Source organism: Armigeres subalbatus, chromosome 1 (assembly GCF_024139115.2).
Source record: "Armigeres subalbatus isolate Guangzhou_Male chromosome 1, GZ_Asu_2, whole genome shotgun sequence".
NCBI lineage: Eukaryota > Metazoa > Arthropoda > Insecta > Diptera > Culicidae > Armigeres > Armigeres subalbatus.
Genome location: NC_085139.1, coordinates 75,342,759 through 75,365,369, shown reverse-complemented (window position 1 = coordinate 75,365,369; position 22,611 = coordinate 75,342,759). Strand labels below are relative to the sequence as shown.

Here is a 22,611-nt window from a genome sequence, read left to right as displayed (position 1 = left end):
CGCAAGAGGTGGGTTGTTCAGGTCTCCGCCTAGGAGGCCAGAGATAATAGTCGGCAGCTCAGTGCGCAGCGCCAGCGTGGGTCACTTAACCTTCATCTCGGCTAAAAAAACGCCGGTAGAGGTTATTGACGGCCCATGGCTTGTGGAGGCGATGAACCGCAAACGCGATGGGCTTTCGGCCTTCGAGGTGGCGACGGGACAGCTGGATGCCATCATCGACTTTGCGTCATCGAAGGATAATATTAGTAAGGACCTCAAGAGGAGCTTGCTGAAACTTTGAAAGTCGATGTTGGACGTCAAGCTGAAGAGGGCGGTCGGGACGGCCAAGTGTAAACCCGTGAAATCCGTGGAGTCGAGGTCTACCCAGACTGAGGCCCAAGAATTCGCGGACTCGGGCAAGGTCGAATCGACCGAGGGCGTGCCAGCGAAGACGGTGGTGCCAAAGTCTACCCAGACTGAGGCTCAAGTATTTGGGGGCACGTCGGGGGTGACTGCTCCAACGGAGCAGACACAAAAACGAGGGAGACAGTCTCCAGGGGATGAGCTCCCTGGGGGCCGCTCCAAAACGCGAAGGGTTACTACCCCGAACAAGGGTAGTGGGGCTGGGAAGCTGAACCCCGGCCAGGTACCTCCAAAACCGGGAGAGGAAGGACAAAACCGGGGGAGGAAGGAAAACCGGAAGAAGGAAGGGTAGGCGCCAATCGCTCCAGGGGCGATGCCCTAGTCATCAAAACGGACGAGGCTAAGTACTCGGACGTTTTGAAGGCGATGAGGAGTGACGTCAAGCTCGGTGAACTCGGCGCCGACGTACGTCGAATAAGACGTACCCGGATGGGCGAGATGATCCTCGAGCTGAAGCGGGGCGTCTCGCAAAAGGGTGCCGCCTACAAGAAGTTGGCGAAGGAAGTCCTAGGCGAGACGGTCAAGGTGAGGGCACTCTCAACGGAGGTGAATCTAAGGGTTAAAGACCTGGACGAGATCACCGAAGTCGAAGAGCTCGTCACGGCACTGCGGCGACAGTGTGAAATGGAGACGCCCACCGCAGCCGTGCGGCTACGGAAAGGTCCGGCAGGGACGCAGGTAGCATTGGTTCGGCTATCTGCAGCGGACGCCTGCAAGGTAGTCAAATTAGGGAGCGTCAAGGTGGGATGGTCCGTGTGCCCTGTGGGCATATGTGAGCAACCCGAAGTTTGCTTCAGGTGCCTGGAACCGAGGCACAAGCAATGGGACTGCAAAGGTCCTGACAGAAGCAATCTCTGCCGACGCTGCGGATTGATTTTCACTATGGTAAAAGTTATCGTGTACGATGCATTCAATACAACATTGTTCGACAATAATCTGACAAAGTTTGATATGGAATGCGATTAAGATTTTTGATGGACGCAAATGCGACTTTATTTGCTGTTTGTTATACGATATGTGGTTTACTGGGACAGCTGGCTTGCTCAGCCTCACCCGAATGTTTTGTTTGTGCAGGTTTAGAGGAAACGGCGGAACACGTGTTGTTCGTGTGCCCACGTTTTCGCGCAATGCGTGACCACATGCTTGCCACATGTGGTCTGGACACTACCCCGGACAACCTAGTTCGGAGGATGTGTAAAGATGAAGTTGGCTGGAACGCCGTTTTATCGGCTATCGCCCAAATCGTCTCGGAGCTACACAGAAGGTGGCGCGTGGACTCAAGGATGGCTAGTTCAGGCGCAAATAAGAGGTGGTCCAAGGGATCGGAGTCGGCTTCATGGGTCATACCGGTGGTCATGCTCTGTGGTCGAACTCGATCCTTTTATCGAACAAGTGGTCGCGCGAAGAACAACATGGTATCGTCGCTTTCGCGGCGTCGGTCAACCGGGCGGGTTCCGAGCCCGAGGACGGAAAGGGGTCCTCGTCAAGGCTGGGGCAGGCGTAGGCACCGCGTCGGCAAGTCCCTCTGTGTGTTGGCGAATAGACCCCGTCGCAGAGGGGTGCACGCGGCATCATCATTCTTGATACCAGTCGTGCAGAGGGAAGCAGGCGCGAAGTCGACCCTTTCCACCTTCCGAGGACATAGGGCGTGGTAAGGCCACCTGGAAAGCCGGCAATGCGCTGGCACGATACCATGGTGTTCTTCTAAAAAGCGAGTCACGATGTTCGATGCTGCAAGGACACGCAGCTAACCTCGAGGGTGCGTTGTGCACTGGCCCCCTTTGAAGCATTACTTTCTGGTTGTACCGAAGGGACTATGAGCTTGGCGGCAATGGAAACGGTTTAGCGGGTCGGGGATGTAGTCCTGCCTCCCTCGTTTGCTGTTGGAGGTGGTCCCTAACCCCGCACTTCCTGGACAACCCAGGATGTCTGTTGAGCAGATTCCCCCTCCATTACTTAGGAAGAAAAAAAAAGACATCGCCTCAATTCGTCGAGCTCATTCGATTGGTATATAACACTAGGGGTCTCCGAGCCTTATATCAAAAGTTCGGTTTTGGAGTGATTCTATAGCCTTTACGTATACTTACTATACGAGAAAGGTAAAGAGACGGCAAATCCTTCATAAATCCTTCAGAAGTTCCTCCTGAAAAAAAATTTCTCTTTAGGCCGTTACCAATATTTAAAAAGAAAATATGTCCTACTGGTCTTAGAAAAGTCGGGGAGAGGGGATAAAAAATAAATATAAAAAGAAAAGAAAAACTCCTTAGATTTGTTGAAGAATGTTATTCAAAATTTTACGATTTTTTCTTGTTGCCCCCTGAAAATATTATTTTTGGGCAAAAAAACTCGATAGTGGGACATATTTTTTTAAATATTTGTATCGGCCTTTTTAGAGATTTTTAAAATATTTTTTAAGTTCATCACATCCTCCTGAAATTCCTCTCCTCTTGAATTTTCTCTAGAAGTTCCTCCTTTCTTCTAAACCGCCTCTTGCAGCTTTTGCAGAAGATTCTCTTGGAATTCCTTTAGAAGCTCCTTCTTGAGTTCTTCCATTAATTCCTCCTGGAGCTCCCCCAAGAAGTTTCTTCTAAAGTTCCTCCTAGAGCTCCTCTGGAAATACTCCTGGACTTCCCTCCAAAGTTCCTCCTGAAGCTCCTCTAGAAGTGCTTTCGGAAGATCCTCCAGAAGTATCTCATTAAGGTCTTCGAAAAATTTTCCCTGGTGTTCCCCTCGAAGTTCTCACAGGCGTTTCTCCAGAAGTTCGTCCTGGGGTTCTTCCAGTGGTTCGCCATGGATTTTCTCCGAAAGTTTGTCCTGGAGCTCTTCCAGAAGTCCATCCTCTAGTTACTCCAGAGGTTTCTATAGGTGGCGGCGGCATTTGTCAGAATTTTGGTCGGTGGCGGCGGTGTTTTAGTCGTCATGCCAAAAGCCATGATTCGGCGTGCAGATTTTTTCCATTTCAGAAGTTCGTTTCCATTGAAATTCTTTGGAATTTACATGAAAAATATTCAGAAAATCCATAAAAAGCTTCTGATGAATATTCTTCGAAAATTACACAGAAAATTCTTTAGAGTTTCCTCGAGAAGCTGTTTAAAATATAAATATCAACAATAAAAAATTGGATTTGAGCGGCAAATTGTTCGAAATTTTTGTAGGAAATTCATGGAAATTTGAACGGGGTTTTTTAAAATAATTTCTATGGTAATTTTAACTAAAATTGTTCAGAATTTTCATGTATTTTTTTAATATCATGGAAAACTGCTCGGTATTTCAACGAAAAAAAAACTGAATTTTGAAAGGATGTCTATGGATTTCTACAAGGAATATTTCGCATTGTTCATAAGAAATTCTTCGGAACCTCAATGAGAAAAAAAAGGCTTTCGGACAAACAGTTTTACCCGTCGCGTCGTTTGGCCGGAAGTTATTCGGCGAAAAGCCATTTATTTGAATGCCACTTGGACGAATAACATGTTAGGCCGAAAGTCATCTAACCAAATTACATTGGGCCGAATTGAACGTTTTTCCGAAACGACCGAAAATGATTTAACCGAAGATGACATTTGGCCGAAAGCGACAAACAGCCAAGAGACACATCCCAAGCAGCACAACTTGTTTCATTACTGAATATTTCACTGTGCTGCAACTATTTATAAAATACACTCTTTGCTAATGAGCCTGAAAATATTGCAATCTCTTGGAATCTGAAAAGCGCAGAAGGTGGAGCCTATGGAAACATCCCTCGATTACAATAACATCGCAATAATGTTGCAAAATACTACAGCGGAAGAGAAATAAAAAAAATATAAAACTGGATTCGATTGATGGATTTATGGAGATATGGATTGTGATAGATAGTCCTTCACTCTACAGCACCATTCAACGATTCGAAGGGACAGCAAGTTAACTCACCATAAAAACCATACAATTCTGAAGCTTCGCACTCGGGTTTCCAGTTACTTGATTGCACCATCTCCGGAATTAATTGTAAGTTGTAAAAACGTTGGGCGATGCTAAATAAAACATTAATGTTACATGGTTCATAATATGCAATTTAACGTTTTCTGTTTCATATACGTTTCGTTTCCAAATGCCAAACACGTGTTGTATTGCAGTGTTATTGAAACATTGATCGCAATTCGCAATATATTTTTATCTGAAAATGCCGTTTGCTAGAAATGATCGTTGGACAGAAAGAGCCATTTGGCCCGAAAATGTCCTTCCTGCAAAACGGCTTTTTTGGTAAAATGACCAATTCAGCCGATCGTTTTCGGCCGAATGCTCATTATGGTCAAATGCCATTCCATTCCGGCCGATGGAGCACTTCGTTTAACTGTTTTTTTTTTTCGGTCAAAAGAACTGTTCGACCAAATCACATTTTCGGTAAAATAACTTTAGACTCGAAAGGATTCAGCCAAATGGTTTGTTTGATCAAACGACATATTAGACCAATCAGATTTTGGCCTTCCCAACAAACAATTTCAGCTATATAAGCTGTAGAAAACTATTTTTGATCATATAACCGCTTTAATCGCCTTCAATGTGTGTTGGGATGTGGCCTTCGGCAAAATGAATTCCTGCCTGACTATTTTCCGTTAAAAAAATTCTAATTCAACGACATTCTTTTTGGATTTCAACGAAATTTATACTAGAAGCTTTCTTAGTTTTCACGGAGAGATTTTCGAAATTTAATTTTTGAATTTTTTTTCGGAATTGAATGAAATTTAATAGGAAATCATTGATATTTCCACGAAAAAATCCTCCGGGGTTTTAACTAAGCATACGCGGTATTTCGAAAAATTTCGTTTTAAGTGGTTCGAAACGAAATTCCGCGGAATTTCGCGGAATTTGAGCATGGCGAAATCTGATTTCTTGATTTCGTTTCGTTTCGAAAAATTACAAAAATTTCGCTAGAAAAAACGAGCTTCTAACGAAATTTAACGGAATTCCGCGGAATTTCGAAACAAATTTAAACTTAAACCATACTTTATATTATCAAAAATTTTGGCTGCGTCGCTGAACAAGATCATAAAGCTGTTTTCAAAACTTTAGTTTATACAAATTTTTCTATTAACGCTCACTACATAACCCCATTCTGAATCGACAAATACGTATGTAGTTTTCTTCTATAAAACGTCCTCAGTGTTTCCAAGCTTCAAATCTAAATTTTGTGATATTTATTTGACTGTTTGCACAATATGATTGCGGAATCGATCATGTTGCTGCTGGTCATGGGACGGCAGCTAGTCCGGGAGAATGCGAAGTGAAAAAAATCTAACTCGCGTAGCAGAAATTTGTTTAACCAGTGTGCAATCGATCGTGTTGATGCTGATCACGCCAGCTAGTGTGGGAGTGGGAGTACGCGAAGTGATAAAACTAATGTCTGCATCGAAGAGAACAACATTACTTAGTGCGGAATCGATCGTGTTGTAGAAGCTTGTTAAACGAAACACAGTTTTCGTCTTCTTGTTTTCAAAATAACTTCGTTTACAATAAATATTTAGTGGCTTATCAAGGTGGATTCACATGAATTACCTTACTACCCAACGATTCCTCTTCAGTAGCGCTCACGGAGATGCAGAGCATTCTTCGGTCTCTTATAACAATGAATGATAAACTAATTTTCCTCTCCTAATCCTAAATTGACTGTAAGGACGTGAACAGCATCGTTATTGGTCATGAATTGGAAACTCCGAAACAAGTATACAATAAGAATAACTTTTTTATATCCCAAGAAGATTGGTAAGCTGTGCATATTTGCTGTTTCTTGACTAATCATTATTAGTAACTACGATGTGTACAGTTAACCAAACTAAGCTCTTCTTTGACTATTTGCACAATATGTGAGGAACATTGCAAAGTTGTGGGCATTTCTAGATCTTCGCATGGAATTGGCAAAAAAATCCAGAACGGGTTGAAAGATCATTAAAATTGCTGAAAGTTATTCACGTATGATTGCTTTCAGCTCATACTGACCATAACAGCTGTTTTCATATGCACAAACACATATACAAGGACACACAGGCAATAGCTCAGTTCGTCGAGCTGATTGTATATACGACTATGAGTCTGTAAAATACAATATGAAATACACATCTTTGTGCATTTTAGAAAGGTGCACAGCATTCTTCTAGTGAGTAAATGTATGCTATATATGAAGTCGTTCAATAGATCGAGAAGTCTGTCTGAAGTTCGATTATAATATGTCTGCCGCCAGTATCACAAGAATCAGCAGAGTCAAGGACCTTGGCGTCCAGCTAGATCCCAGGCTCAACATCAATTTGCACTTAACTACAACAACCGCCAAGGCGAATGCAACGTTTGGATTTATAAAACGAAACGCTCATGAGTTATTCATTTGTCATCTTCGGCTAGCAGGAGAATCCTTTTCAACGGTTGTTCGTGATCGATATCCTGTACCACAACATTGACTGTCCGACGCTGCTGAGTAATGTCAACATCAACGTTCCTTCGAGATCAACCCGCCACACAGATTTCCTACGTCTTCCAGATCACCGCACCGTTTTGGACAAAATAACCCGTTTGATATTTGTTGGCGACGTTTTAATGAAGTAAACTTTGATTATAATATGACCAAGTGTGTGTTAAGTAGTATAATATAAGTAGTATAATTAGCTAGTAGTATCTGTCTGTACGACTAGTTCGAAGACAAGTCAGTAAATACATAAATAAATAGAATGAGTAGACGAATAATCAGAAGGAATACATTTTGGCTGTTACGCCCTTTACAAATGTTAGTCTAGTAATATCAATTCTTTATCTGCGTATACGCCTGGCAGATGTGGATACATAATTGAGTAAAGGTTCCCCCAAACACACGCGACGCGATTCTATCGCTTGGCGACAGCGATTCTGTCGCCGTTAGTATGGAAGCGTAAATAGAACGTTGCCTGCAGCGACCCAACGATAGAATCGCGGCGACTAGTTGTCGCCGTCGCGGCGATGTAATCGCTTAGGTCTGGGGGAGCCTTAACCCACTAAATAAAAAAAATCTGTGCATTCAATTTCTAATTTTGACTTAGCTCAATACTATAAAACCACGTTGACAAGACAAGTTTGCTTCACATAGTCACATAATTTTTAAGCGAACCTAAGGTTTTTAACGAAATTTTAATCCGTATATGAAAAATCTAACAATTTCTATATTTTTACATACTAACTGATATAAAACTGAACAGATATAAAATTGATCAGATTCGAGAGCACACGCTCTACGATGAATTCCTTTTGAAGCGGCACAAATACTGTGGTATTGCCTTATCGCCAATGGTACATAAACGAGAATGCGGCGATTTATCACAATTATTATAACTCTGTTATTATAATGTTGTTATAACTCTATTGTTCGCAAAACAGTTATTTGACTTCGAAAAGTGAAATCAGAATTGCGTAAAACCAATTTAATAAAAATTCCGCGGAAAAAAAATTAAAATTTCGTTTCGTTTCGTAAAATTTCGAATTAAATTATCCTTGATTTCGTATCGTTTCGAAGTCTCGAAAGAATATCTATATTTCGTTTCGTTTCGATCCGAATCAATATAGACATTTTAAATTTCGTTTCGTTTCGTTTCGCTAAGAAAAAATGTGTTATCGCATACCTTTAGTTTTAACGTGATGTTCTAGGGATCAATCGGAACAATCTACGAAAATTCCACTGAATCTTCAGAATTTCAACGAACATTTCTGCGGACTTCTTCAAATTTTAATCGGCGTGGAAAATTACAGACCACCAGCGTAACAAATTTTAAACGATGACGCGCCGATGCAAGAAAAAGTGGGTCGCAGCGGCGTGCTAAAAACTGCAGCTTTATTCATAAGCTCTTCCTTGAATAACTCAGGAAGTTCCTTCAGTAGTTCCTTCAGAAGTTCCTCCAGAAATTCCTCCTGAATTTCCACAAAAAGCTCTTCTTCTAACAAATGGGGAACATCAGAGGGAATTTCTGAAGGTACTCAAGGAGGACATCCTGGATGAACTTAATAAAGATGTTCAGTAGGAGCTTCTGGAGGAACTCCAGAAAAAATCTTCTGCAGGAATTCCACAGGAGGAACTTCTAGAAGAACTCCAGAAGAAACTTCTGTAAAAACTCAAAAAAAAAAAAGTTTCTGGATTTATTTCAGGACAAACCTCTGGAGGAACTACTGAAGGAACTCCAGTAGGAACTTCTCTAGCTGCTCCAGGCGGAACTTCTAGGGGAATATCTGGTAAAAGTAGGAATTCCAAGAAGAGCTACTAGAGGAAAATCCAGTGGTACATTAAGAGGAACTCCAGGAAGAAATGCTTGATAAGCTCCCGAGGGAACTTCTCGGGCTTCAAAAATACAGTAGAAACTTAAAGATGAATTTAAGGAGGATTTTTTGGAGAAACTTCTGGAGGAAGTTCCAGAGAAGTTTCAGATTGAACTCCTGGAGAAATTCTAGGAGGTACTTCCGGAGGAGCTGCAGGAGGAATCTTAGAGATTTTCAGGAAGAATTACTGGTGGAGCTCTAGGAGGAATTTTTGGAAGAAGACCAGAAGTAGGCTGACCAGATCATGTCGAGAAAGGAACGGGACAAAACACTTGCAAAACGGAATTTGTTTTAACCTTTATTATAGTGATTTTTTTCGACATATAAAAAGTTCATATGCGTATAATTATGTCTGTCCCCGCGTGTATCCGAACAAGTATTTCTAATTTTCATAAATCGACATTTTCAACTGATATTTATTTAATAATTGACATTTCACCACACTGCATACCACGATGTGGAATGATAATGTCAAAAGAAGTGCAGCGTGAAGCTATTTTTCTCATATGCAAATCTGACGCCGATTACTCTCGATTCTTGTCGATTATTGAATCGATTAATCGTTGGGAAGTAATCGATTCAAAATTAATCGATTATCTCAACGATTAATCGAAATAATCGATTAATTTGCGACATCTCTATAACTCCCAGACTATAACGCTACGCGAAAAATGATAGAGTTGACATCTTAACATTATACACTTAGCAATGAATCACAAGCAGTGGCTGGTTTTCTACCCGCCACTGTCAGCATTCAGGCGCTTTCATATATACTTCGATTAATCGATTAAACGTCGAATTAATCAATTAATTTTGAATCGATAAGTTCCCAACGATAAATCGATTCAATAATCGACAAAAATCGAAAGCTGTCGACAAGTTAATTATTAATTGGGATCTTACGACATTTCTAAGACGTCGCAAATTAATCGATTACTTCGATTAATCTTTTCATCGTTGTGATAATCGATTAATTTTAAATCGATTACTACCCAACGATGAATCGATTCAATAATCGACAAGAATAAAGAGTAATCGATTTGCTACTATAATCGATTATTCGGGATTTTACGACATCTCTAGTAGAGTATAACGCAAGGTATAACGTCAGATTTGCATTGTGTGAAATTATTGGGTGAAGAGAAGAAGAGAGCTTCACGCTGCACTTTTTTGACATTAACATTCAACAGCGTGGTATGCAGTGTGGTTAAATCTCAATTATTATATAAATATCAGTTGAAAATGACGATTTATGAAAGTTAGAAATACTTGTTCGGATACACGCGGAGACAGGCATATTTATACGCATATGAAACTTTAGACCAGATATTTTAAATCCTGTGGGGACCTTATCACAATTCGCTCCTCAGTTGCATATGAAGTCTTCAAATATCACTTTTTTCGACCTTAAATCGCCAATAACAAGTCATGTTTGCAAAAACATTCCTGGTATCTTCCCCTGAAACTGTTAGTTTCAAAAATATCTTTAAATGCCGTTTTTTTAGGTCTATCCATAAAAAACACCCGTATTTCAAAAACGATGATAGATGGACACTCGGTGTTTTTTAGCAATAGAATTCATAATAAATAACACTACAACTATGCCGAAGACATCATACTTAAAAATCGTTTATTAAAGAAGTTACATTTTGCAGCGCCACCTGTGGTAAACATTGGAACTACACCTTTTTGTCATCAATACGCCATATTTTTGTAAAATTTATTCCCGAAGATACCGATGCAAAAAAATAACACCTTTAAGTGGTAAAAAAAAAGGTCACGATTTTCGCCAAACGCACCACTGTAATGTCGTCTGCTTGGCGTGGCTGCTGCTGCGCCTGCCGCGCCGTGGTTTTGTTTTTCTGTGATTGCATGGATGAATGAATAATAAAAAGAAATGTCAACCATTCCCCTCTCTGCCAGAGAGAATTTCTACGGAAAGAAAATCTGAAGGAGCTCTAGGAAAAAAATCTACAGGAACTCCAGAAAGATCGTTTGGAGAAAGTTCAGAAGAAACTCCAGTTAGAAGTTTTTGAGGAACTTCAGAAAAAAACTATTGGAGGAAATCCACAAGCGAGGAGGAAGTTCCTCCAAAATTTCCATTCTGAGATTCTCAAAAAGTTCCTTCTGGAGTTCATACAGAAGTCTTCTTGGAGATCCTATAGATGTTTCTCCTAAAGATCCTCCATATGTTTCTCCAATTTAATTGAGGCTCAGGCTCTCCTTATTTAAACGTTTTGGTTTCTTGGCGAAATAACTCGCAGTTCTCGGGAGCCTCTTCATGAGAATGTGAAGATTGTACGTGTTACTAATGACCGGCATTGAATGACTACGGCACCACCACAGCGCCAGCAGTTCCTTCTGAGTTTCCTCAAGAGGAGAGGTAACTTAAAGAGTTTCTCTTAAGCTTCTTCCATAAGATTTTCCAAGATACCCTCCAGAAGCTTACACAGATAGAAAAATCCACTGAAATTTATGCTACAAATCATGCACATAAATGGAACGCCATTATTAGCGTAATTCCAGACGGGATATAGCCTAAATGTATACAATATTTGACGTGAATCATCAATATTGAATGCAAGTTGTAAGCAAACTTGTTAGGAAGGGCACCATTTCTGCGTAGAAAAGCGTAAATTTCCGCACCTCAAGTTTTACGCGCTGTTTACTTTTCATTATTTCTTTCTGTGTAGATTTTTTTTTTTGGTCAACTTTGGTACCAATATTTATTTGCCCACAACATGAACGATGATTATCAAGATAGAAAGTGGAAAGTACACAAGAAAATTAATTTGAAAACTTGAAAACTCATATCGTCAGCCACCTTTTTTTTTGCCAAACGTTGACCAAAAACTCCAAATTTGGTCATAAAATGCTTTCTTCAACCAGTCTCGACAATAGTGTCGCTCATAACACTATCCGAGCAGATTAAAGGATTTTCAAACCAAAAGGTTTGGCACAAAGTTCGCAAATTAATTTCAGTATTTTGCGTCCTTGTGTGCTATTGATTGCGATCTTCTATATCAACTGTTCATCACCGCTCATGTCATAAGCAAAAACTCATCTTAAGGCAACATATTGTTATTTGGCGACTCGTTACTGCCTTTCTCGTAAACGTGTACGTCAAAGCTATAGAATCATTCCAGAATCGAACTTCTGATGGATCGTTCAGAGACCACCAAATTGATCAGTTTTGGGCGAGACAAAGTTCGCCGGGTCAGCTAGTGTGTATACATAGAACGGACGTAGACGAATATAATTAGTTAGCATTGGTAAAATAAAATGTTAGAACTCGGTGAATACATATTCTATTTTAAAACAAGAAGAACCAATTTCCCCAGAGCACTTTCATGTTATTTTTTTACCAGCTCTTCAAAAAATCGTTTTTGCATGAATATCAACAGTAATTCACAAAGTGCAGAGGAGCTCCACACTTGAAAAGTTGGTTTCTAGAGAGTCTGGGTAATAGCTGCATCAAATAACTTATTTTTACTGGGAAAAAGTGCAAATAAGAACAGTGGATCAGATATCCACATTCTCCGTTATTGTCAATAGTAATTTATTAAAAGAAAAAAAATAGATATTCAAAACAAATTGTAATCACAGCTATCGTTTTGAATTCACTCATACGCATTCTACTCAAACCAACATTAATTGTTACCATAATTGAACGCTTCCATTCTTCTCATATCATCTGCATCATTCCTGTTTCCACCACATCGTGGCACAAAACGTTTTTCACAATAATTAAACAAGTATCGTTCCCAAGCCCACAATCTCGACAAGTTTCCCGGAAGCGCTTTTCGGATAACATAGCTGACAAGCAAATAAGGAGTAAAACTGTATGGTGGTGGCGGTCCCAGGAAACGAAAAACCGCAATCAAGAAAAGCATCAAGCAAGCACGGGTAAATGATGACGCGGGTGGTAAATTGCATACACTACACACATTACCACGAGAAGAGGCATGGATAACTCATTCGGTTGGGCGGTAGAGATTGGAGAAGGAGTGAAGAGCTAGAGCGGAACCGAAAATTGGAAACGATCATCATACATCTACAAGGGGAGAAGAATGCACTACACACAATCATCATCAACGAGGATGAGCATAAATTATAATCACTGAAAAACGAAAAAAAAGAAACAGGCATAAACGTAGGTCGCAGGCAGGAGAAAAGGCAAACAATCAAGGGGTATGTGCTTCAAGTTAGGAGCTAGCGATAGACCGGAAAGATTCCCCACCTTCGATGAATTTATCATCCTCCGTTGATTTGGAGAAAAAGTGATCCACCTTGGAGCTGGCTGTAACGGAGGTGGACGGTTTGAGATAGAGAAAGAGTTTGTTAGTAGACAAAATAAAAGTCAAGGAAGCATCAGATAGTATAAGATTTTACAGATGTAGAGGGAATCTAATTCAAAAGACACATATTCAAATCCGAATTTACTTCTCGTCGGTAATTCCCACTAAAGAACCCTTTTTGTTTTTTAACTGAACAATAAATTATTTTATATATTCTTGTAATGAATCTGAAGTTCTAATCACAAATAAATCAAAACAACTTAAATTAATCGCATTATAGAAATAATCCAATTTTCAAAAATACATAAATATTGTTTAAATTGGTTCCGTTCAACAATCCAAGCAGGAAACTATATAATTCAAAACAATACCAACACATAAATCCCCATTGAACGCCGCCCAGCCTAAAGAAAAGCGTTATTGTGTAATAGCTGGAACAGCTCTACGTCCTGGCTTTAACGACCCCTGGAGAAAGCTGAAACAATCAATTCTCACATTAATAATTCCAGCATAATTTATCCACTGCACTACTGAACCGAAGCGCCCGTTCGTTCTCGAGTTCATAGTCCCGGTCGAGACGGTCGTTATTCAGAACCCCAGAACCGCCCGATAAAACCATAAGAAACACACGTTTATATCGCCACGATGGCGGTAGCTTTTGACAGAGCTGGTTGTAAAGGGGGAAGAAAATAAAACCCCTTTCCGAATGATGAAATTTTCCGAACTCGACGTGTTGAAACTCGCGCGATTATGTCACATTTGGGTATTTACTAGGTAAGTAGGAATACGAATCTATTAATCATTCATTCATCGGTGGTTCAAGATCGAATGTGAACTGTTTTGTGGGTTGATTTTTTGCTTCGATTCCGTACTTTAGTTTTGAGAGAAATAAGCGCAATGGGGGAAAGTGCTCTTTCTGGGTATCGATGCTCCTGATGAATTATGATTCAATACAATTTCCCTTATCCGTGCTGACGGAGGCAGTTTCCTGCCACCACTAGAATCGATGAGTATGTGCGACACTAACGAACGATGACGGAAATGACAAAAATAAACAGAATCGAAAAGGAACATTTATGGTGCTATTGTTGTTTAGAACCGCTTTTGCTATACATCAGAAACCGTGAAATGGAAATAGAGTTTCATATTTTTAGCTCCTATTAGGTTGTGTATATTTAATTAAAAAATAGATTGATGTGATTGGTTACTTCCGCGTTCATCAAGGATGGCAATAAAATACGAATAATCAAAATATTGTGGGAGAAATAAGTCACAGTTTTCATAACTGTTGGCGTTGGTAATATTTATTACAGTCAAATGTAATAAAGAAGAAGAATGCAAGTAATTGAGCCATCCCTTTGATTAATTATGTTGTTCTTTCACAGATCCCTGTTGGATTTTCCAATTTCAAGGTAAACTTCCACAATGAACTCATGTTCTATATAGTCATAAACTAAATATTCTGAATAAACTACGGATGTAAACAAAAAACGGCTTAAAAAAAGTTGTTTGTACTCTTTTCTATTTTCCACATTAATTTTTTTTTGGCGCAGACCAGATATAGCTCTGTTTTTCGGAGTAAGAAACGCCAAGAAAGAAATCTATCATTCCATTGATGCTATTATGATACTAAGCGCGAGAAATAAATATGTTTTATGAAAACCGTATACTTAGTATACGAGAAAGGCAAAACATGGAAAGGTCCAATAAATTAACGTTTATTGATACTGTTGCTGACAGTTCGGATCCTCGGAAGCAAACCAGATTTTTCCTCTGAAGTTAGCTTGAAGCTGTAAATTGTATTTTATTTTCATTTGCATGCTGAGGATAATGCTTTCGTATAACTCACATTTAGTTTCCACGTTTTTCACTTTTCAGCAACAAATTCGCTTTAGACACATAGTTAGATTGAGTATCCTAGTTTAAGAAGAAATTAGGTGTAAATAGTAACAAATTATAATTTTAATTGAAAATCCATTCTTACGTTTTGAGATTAAAAATAGTTTTAAGTCTTCACTGTCCTGTGTTCTTCTCAGTAACAGATAACGAATAGCCTAGAGTGAAGTTATTGGCGATGCTTCGCCTGATCAAGGGGTATACTCCGACAAATATTCCTAACATTCCCCCCTTCGTGTCACCAGAACTGTTGCTTCGGTGTCACAAATTGCATCCACATCGAGCACAGCAAGTTTGACCACTGGTCGTCGCAGTATTCCACAAAATGTCTGGACATCCGCCCTTCGTATTGTACCATCTTTATCCGGATATGTTCGTACCACTCGTCCCCTTTGCCACCGGCTCCTAACATTCCCGTCAACTATGATTACTAGCGCACCCTCTTGTAGAGGCTTAACGTCTTCGAACCACTTTGTTCTTCGAGTAATGGTTGGAAGGTATTCGCAGACCCATCGCCGCCAGAGTTCGTCCAATGTGTTCTGTATCAGGTTCCAGCTGCTACGGATTGCGGCTTTTTCGTCAACAGGTTTTTTGACTGGTTGGCGTACCCAGTGAGTCAGTGGCCTAGAGTTAATCATTGATTATGCCTCAACTAGTGTAGTGGAAAGTGGCAAAAGCTTCTTCATCCAATGTGCGCACGCTAGGAACGGCTTCTAGAGCGGTTTTTACTGAACGCACCATCCTTTCCCAGCACCCCATGTGCAGTGCCGACGGAGGGTTGAACTGCCATTGTGTTGGGTATCGGTGAACGTACTGCTCAACTCTTTATTGACCATCTGGATTTCAGCGGCCAACTGTCTACTTGCACCTACAAAATTGGTCCCGATGTCCGAGAAGATTTCTCGTGGAGCACCTCTGCGAAAGATAAACCACCGAACTGCTTTTTTACAGGAGTCTGTGGATAGGTTGGCTGCAATCTCAGCGTGCACCGCTCTAATGGTCAAACAGGTAAATAAGACCATAAGACCGCTGTAACATACTTCTTCCTGTCGGTGATCGTCTAGCGAAAGGTCCAAAATAGTCAATACTCAATGAAAATTGCGTGTTGGAACTTTCAAGATGATAGGATTCTTGACGTCATGATCAACAAAGTCGGCTTCCTGGATTCGACCGCCAACACGAAGCACGCCAAACTCGTCAATCGCTGGAGTGACCTTGATAAGAGGGCTATTCCGTTCCAGATTCCGACGGCGTGCTGAACTTGACAGAAGATTGTATTTGAACACTGCCACTTCGTCAGGAAAACCACCACTCTGTGTAATGCGCAACAAGCACCCCTCGGCTTTTTGTAATTCCTCTCTTGTAAACGTACCCAGTCGAAGAGGCTTTTTCTTGTGTAGCCACAACCTGCTGTCGACAAACCGCAGTAACCGCTCCCACCGTGAAAAGCGCTCTATTTTTACTGTCGGAACGATAATATGATGGCTGTACATAAAGGCTGGTCGAAGTTATTCCACTGTTCCACTTCCACTTCTTCCACTGATTTCACCTCGACAGTCCTTTGGCCATTCTTCCTCGTTGTCGTACAGGAAACTGTGTGGCCCCAAAATGGCCGGAACGAAATGCGATGACAGCAGCTCTCCGTTGATGCGTGTGCACGCCTCGGATATCTGACAAGAAGAGGGCGAGTCATGGCTTGCTGATCATTAATTGACACGCTGAGGTGTTAATGTATAATCACACGCTGTAGTAACCTACTCAAACCCCACATTCCCCTTCTTCTCTCAAAAAAAGGGGAAAAAATCCTGTAGCATAGGACGCAATGATTTTCTTCTAAGTTATATGCGCGAGACCAAGGTGAACATTGACCATGTTGCATTTGAGAAAACGATTTAGTTCACTGCGACAACAAGACTATTTATTATTTTACGATCATTCGGTAATTTTCTACTTACAGCAGAATCTAGTAACAGTACGAACTTTTATTAATTAAACTCCTCCAAATCTACTAATAATTATGAATAACTTTTCCAAATCAACTTAATGCGATATCACTTGTAATCGACGTTGTTTCTGGTGTCTTTCTCTTTACCATCTCGCTGTACAGTTGTCAGTTGTCGAGATCTCACACTGAAGCATCCACAGGCGTCACATATCAAACTAGATTAATTTTATCCAAAATCAGCACTAACCTTGGGAGTCTAACAGACGCGTCTTGTATTTCAAACCACAATAAATTTTCAACGATCTCCCAAACGCGCTTTGTGAATTTCCACTCCACAAACCATTGTCCAGCAGTCCTCCAAAAAGGCTGATTTTCCAAACCACAACCAATTTTCCAGCTTTCCACGCTTTGTGATTTTCCAACCATAATTTATTTTTCAGCATTCTTCCAGAAACGCTTTTTTATTTTCCAAACCAATCAATTTTCCGGCGGACTTCCCGACGCTCTTGTGATTTTCTAAACCACAATCCGTTTTAACGGTCTTCCCGACGCGCTTTGTGATTTTCCAAATCACAATTCGTTTCCAGCGGTCGTCCCGACGCGTTTTGTGATTTTCGAATCCACAATCCACTTTCCAACGGTCTTCCCGACGCGCTTTGTGATTTTCCAAACCTCAATCCGTTTTCATCGGTCGTCCTGACGCGCTTTGTGATTTTCAAAACCATAATTTATTTTTCAGCGGTCTTCCAGACACGCTTTTTTATTTTCCAATCCACAATCAATTTTCCGGCGGACTTCCAGACGGTCTTGTGATTTTCTAAACCGCAATCCACTTTTAACGGTCTTCCAGACGCGCTTTGTGTTTTTCCTAACCATAATCCGTTTTCCAGCGGTCGTTCCGATGCGCTTTAGGATTTTCCAAACCACAATTCGTTTTCCAGCGGTCGTCCCGACGCTCTTTGTGATTTTCCAAACCACAAATCGTTTTCCAAAGGTTTTCCAAACGCGTTTTGTGTTTTTTCAAACCACAATCCATTTTCTAGCGATCTTCCAGACGCACTTTGTGATTTTTCAAACCACAATCCGTTTTCCAGCGGTCCTTCCGACGCGCTTTATGATTTTCGAAACCACAATTTGTTTTCCAGCGGTCGTCCCGACGCGCTTTAGGATTTTCAAGCCACAAATCGTTTTCCAATGGTCTTCCAAACGCGCTTTGTAATTTTCCAAACCACAATCCGTTTTCTAGCGGTCTTCCAGACGCGCTTTGTGATTTTTCCAACCACAATCCGTTTTTTAGTGTTCGTCTCGACGTGCTTTGTGATTTTCCAAACCACAAACCGTTTTCAGCGGTCGTTCCGACGCGCTTTGTGATTTTTCAAACCACAATTTGTTTTCTAGCGGTCATTCCGACGCGCTTTGCGATTTTCCAAACCACCTTTGTGGTAATACAAATCACTTTACCTTGTGATTTGTTTAAACCATCAACTATTTTAACCACTATAACCCCATGAATTCTACTCACGTATTGAAATCAGCGTCAGGATCAAAAACATAACCTGGCAAGATCGCCAAATGTGTGGCCCCAAAATGGCCGGAACGAAATGCGATGACAGCAGCTCTCCGTGAGTGCGTGTGCACGCCACGGAGATCTGACGAAAAGAGGGCGAGTCATGGCTTGCTGATCATCAACTGACACGCTGAGATGTTAATGTATAATCACACGCTGTAGTAACCTACTCAAACCCCACAGAAACCAGGTCCGCGATACTATTGACTTTCTGGGTCAAATGAAGGGCCTTTTCCCCATTTTGTGGCTTCACATGTAGTTTTGTGGGCACCCATCGTCACTCTTGAATTGACGAAAGATTAAGAAATTCATTCACCCGAAATGCTACGAATTTTCGATAGCGGCGTGCATCCGACTTAATCCAAGTGATGACTGTGGATGAATCACTCCAGAAAATGTTAGACGTACTTTCAGCGAGTGTTTTTCTTCAATAGTTTTACGCAAATGAACTCCGAGTACCGCTGCCAACAGATCCAATCGATGCTTCAACTCCCTAGACAGGTGTGATGGTGTGCAAATCTAGGGAGTTGAATCATTCGGTATTGTATCCAGGGAAATAACAATCTTACGGGGTACATCAAGCCATTCTTTCCAGCAACAGTAAATTTCCTATGGAATATTTTCGTCCCAATCGATGTTGGCCCCAGACTTTTTGACAAGAACCTTCCCATGGATTACGAAGGCTGCCGCGATATCCAGAGGGTCATAGATGCTCATAGTAACTTTCAACATTTCTCTTTTGGTCGGAATTATGTCTCCTGCTGTTAGCTGCTGCAGATCGTCTCGAAAGCTCAATGAAAACGAAAAGACATCTTCGTCTGGCTTCCAAATCATCCCAAATAGTCTCTCCATGCCGTTTTCCTTGGCTGCTTCGAAACACTTAACGGACCCAGGGTTTACTTCACCGATTTGATCAAGAACCTTTCTTCTGTTTGAGCGCCAATACCTTATTTCAAACCCGGCTTTTGAATGGATTTCCGCTACCTTCAACGCAAATTCGGCAGCCTCATCTTCAATATCGATACTATCTGGATAGTCATCTACTTATTGCCGGTGTTTGATCGCGGCGGCTGCCTTCGGATGCGACACCTCGTGTTCTGTAGCATTCAAATTCATAACAAACAGCGATTGCGCAGGAGAGCACGATGCACCGAAGATTGCAACATTCATGATCATGACATCTATTGCCATGTTCCATAGAAAAAGTAGTGCGCAACGATCTTCGTCACGGAGCAAGAGTTGATGGAACATCTTTTTAATATCTCCTGAAATAGCCACCTCCTGTTCGCGATAATGGAACAGCACGGATAAAAGAGAAGTCAACTGATCTGTACCTTTTTAGCAGCATAAAGTTTAACGACACACCTCCGATCTTTGCTGCAGCGTCCCAGATAACCCTTTTCTGGGGTGAAGAACTAAACCAATAGGGAGATACCATGAACGACGTAGATCGCGATGACGCAGTTCCTCGATGGAGGCTTTATGCGCATATCCTTTTTCCAGATAGCCCAACATTTGTTGATGGATGTTGATGTACAATTCAGGTTCATTCGATAGCCGCTTCTCTAAACACCTCAATCGCTTTTCTGCCAATGGGCGGCTATTGGGAAATTCCAACGCGTTGATTTTCCATAGGAGTCCTGTCTGGAATGTACCGCTACTCGTTCGCTTAGTCGTTTGTACCAACATTCTAGGGGCTCGTTGTTCGTCGGCTGCCTCTATCCGCGAAACCAGCGCTAACCCAAGGCTTTCAATAAAGAAGAAACTCTGCACGTAGTCATGCAAATCGTCGTCGTCTGGCTTCGCGCAAATGTGAAGCTGCCGGTGCTCCATTACATCCACATTTCTGCGTTGACATCCGTAAACAGTCCAACCGATACGTGTTATCGTCGCTATCGGCGCGTGTAGTCGACCTTCACGAGGTTTGAGTGTGGCGAACAAGTGTGTGTTGGTAAGACCGATTAGCACACCTGGCACTGCAGCGTCAAAGCTTTTTACTGGCAAGCCTTCCAAGTGTCTAAATCGTGTCACCAACTCGTTGAATTCTAACGATTGTTCGGGTAGCCCAAGATTTTCTACAGTGTAGACTTCGTTGAGTTTTAAATGTCAGTTACTTGCTGCTGCCGATATCTGAAGCTGCACTAGATATGTAGGGGAACTGTTCCGTTTTCAATCTCACTGTGCATATATTCATCTCATCGCGAAACAAAAAAAATACGGTACCAATTTCGTCGCTTTTTTTTTGCTAACATGCATGCTCACTGCTGAAAAAAATCACAAAAATAATAAACAAATCAAATACCTTTTCATTGCTTTGTTTTTCGTAGGACCAATATCGGAGCTATGAGATGAAGTCCAGGAGCAGTAACCCTATTTGTAATCTGCTTTTTCATGCCTCCTGTCCAGTGAGTGCATAAAGACTCTGTTCGACCATTCACTCCTTGTCCGCTGATCAACGACTGTTCGACGATTGTGACCAGTGTTGTAAAATGTCATTTGCATTCGTTTGTATAATTTTCCCAGAACTTTTTTCAGAAGTTAGCTATTGATTCTTGATGTATGACGAACTTATAGCGCTTAAATGAGCCTACAACTTTGTCTAACAAGACATTGCTCTAAATATGTAATATGGGGCGTGGGAGGCAAAATGTCATTCAAATGACATTATGTCAAATGACACGTGACATTTTGGAGAGTTTTCAATCTCCAGCCTTAAATGTGATATTTAGAGCAATGTACCCTTGAACAAAAATATAGCCCCACTCAAGCGTTATGCGTACATCTAAAGTTATGATGTGAGTTGTACTTCTGAAGAAAGTTATGATCAAATTAGTCAAATGACATGCAGATGGCATTTTACAAGCCTGATTGTGACTGACGAGCCGTCATCCAGAAACGCTAATGTATCCACTTGACCGTTCTTTCCATATAGAGTCACCAGAAGTACTCGGAATAACGTAGATGTACTGATTTGACGATGAACCGCGACAGTTGCATTGGTTTGATTGAAGGTTGGTTGATGCTCCATCGGATTGTTGGAATGTAGCCGACGATTGTGCTTCCTTTGCCAGCTTTTGATCCCACAAAATTCTCCTTTGCAGGGCCACCGCGTGTGCGGAGTAAGACAGCGACGACAGAGTTTATTTTCCCTTACTACTTTCCAGCGATCATCCATCGAAAGTCTCTTCAAGGTTGTTTATCCTGTTGCCTGATGATTTCTCGTTTCACATGCAGGACAAACCTTGCTAATGAAGACCTGCTTGTCGAAGGGCTTCCTTGAGGAAACCCAATTGGGAGGGATTCAAGTACAGCAACGTGTTCTTTGGTTTGTTGTTGCTGGGAATTGAAGGATTTCTGCTCCAGGAACTATTGCCCGATTTCCCGCACCCGCTGCAATACGTCCTGCATCGCGGCAGACTATCGTAACTTCGGTTCCTCGATATCCAATTTGTCGCGTTCCCGCTGCTGCAGCTGTGCTTTCAAATCAGCTTCTCGTACTCGCTGACTTTGCCGATCCTCTCGCTTCTGAATTTCCGACTGTTTCAGTTTGTTTGCCAATTCCAATTATCGTCTTCGTCTTATGTCGTTCTCCTTTTTATGCTCCGTCTTCAACTCTTTGTACTTCCAAAGGTTTTTGGTTTCAAAGTGCTATTTTTCATACGGTGTTGGATTTCTTACCACCTACCTTTGGTACCGCGCCAGCGATCGACCCGATAGTGTTTGGATACCTTTGGTACCGCGCCAGTGATCGACCCGATAGTGTTTGGATTTTCCAAGATCTGGTTGAACATCCGAATATCAACAGGTGATATCGGACGATAGGCTTTTCCCTGGGATGGCATTGCTTCGCTACTAATCGCGCCTTCTTCTTCATCGTCGACCGTATCTCCAACCGTTATGCTACCGATGGTATCAACATCAATGGCTGCAGCTAGCTGATCCGCTATGCTTGGTATATGATTAGTATTACCACCAGTTGCCCCTTTTGGGGTCAGCGGAGTCGATTGTAAATTTGTATCTGGGAGGTTTGCCGTAAATGCAACTGACGGTCGATGTATTGTAGGGTGCTGTCAATACGACTCACCGAGCGGCTGTTGTAATGTTTCCAAAAGCGGATTTGCCCAAGATTCCACGCGGCCTTGTACATTCGAAAGGAACAACCGCACCTTACCTTAGGAAACGCCGCAATGTTATCTCCC

At 41.5% G+C, this 22,611-nt stretch overlaps 1 protein-coding gene across 2 annotated transcripts in view; it reads right to left on the bottom strand.

Annotated features, from left to right (window-relative positions):
* The window catches only part of LOC134227293 (probable serine/threonine-protein kinase DDB_G0272282), a 195,722-nt gene that overhangs the window by 104,223 nt on the left and 68,888 nt on the right, over positions 1–22,611 (bottom strand). For both annotated transcript variants that reach the window (XM_062708670.1, XM_062708678.1), the window contains exon 4: positions 12,947–13,006. In XM_062708670.1, the coding sequence (XP_062564654.1) occupies positions 12,947–13,006 (60 nt within the window). The remainder of the gene's footprint in view (positions 1–12,946; positions 13,007–22,611) is intronic.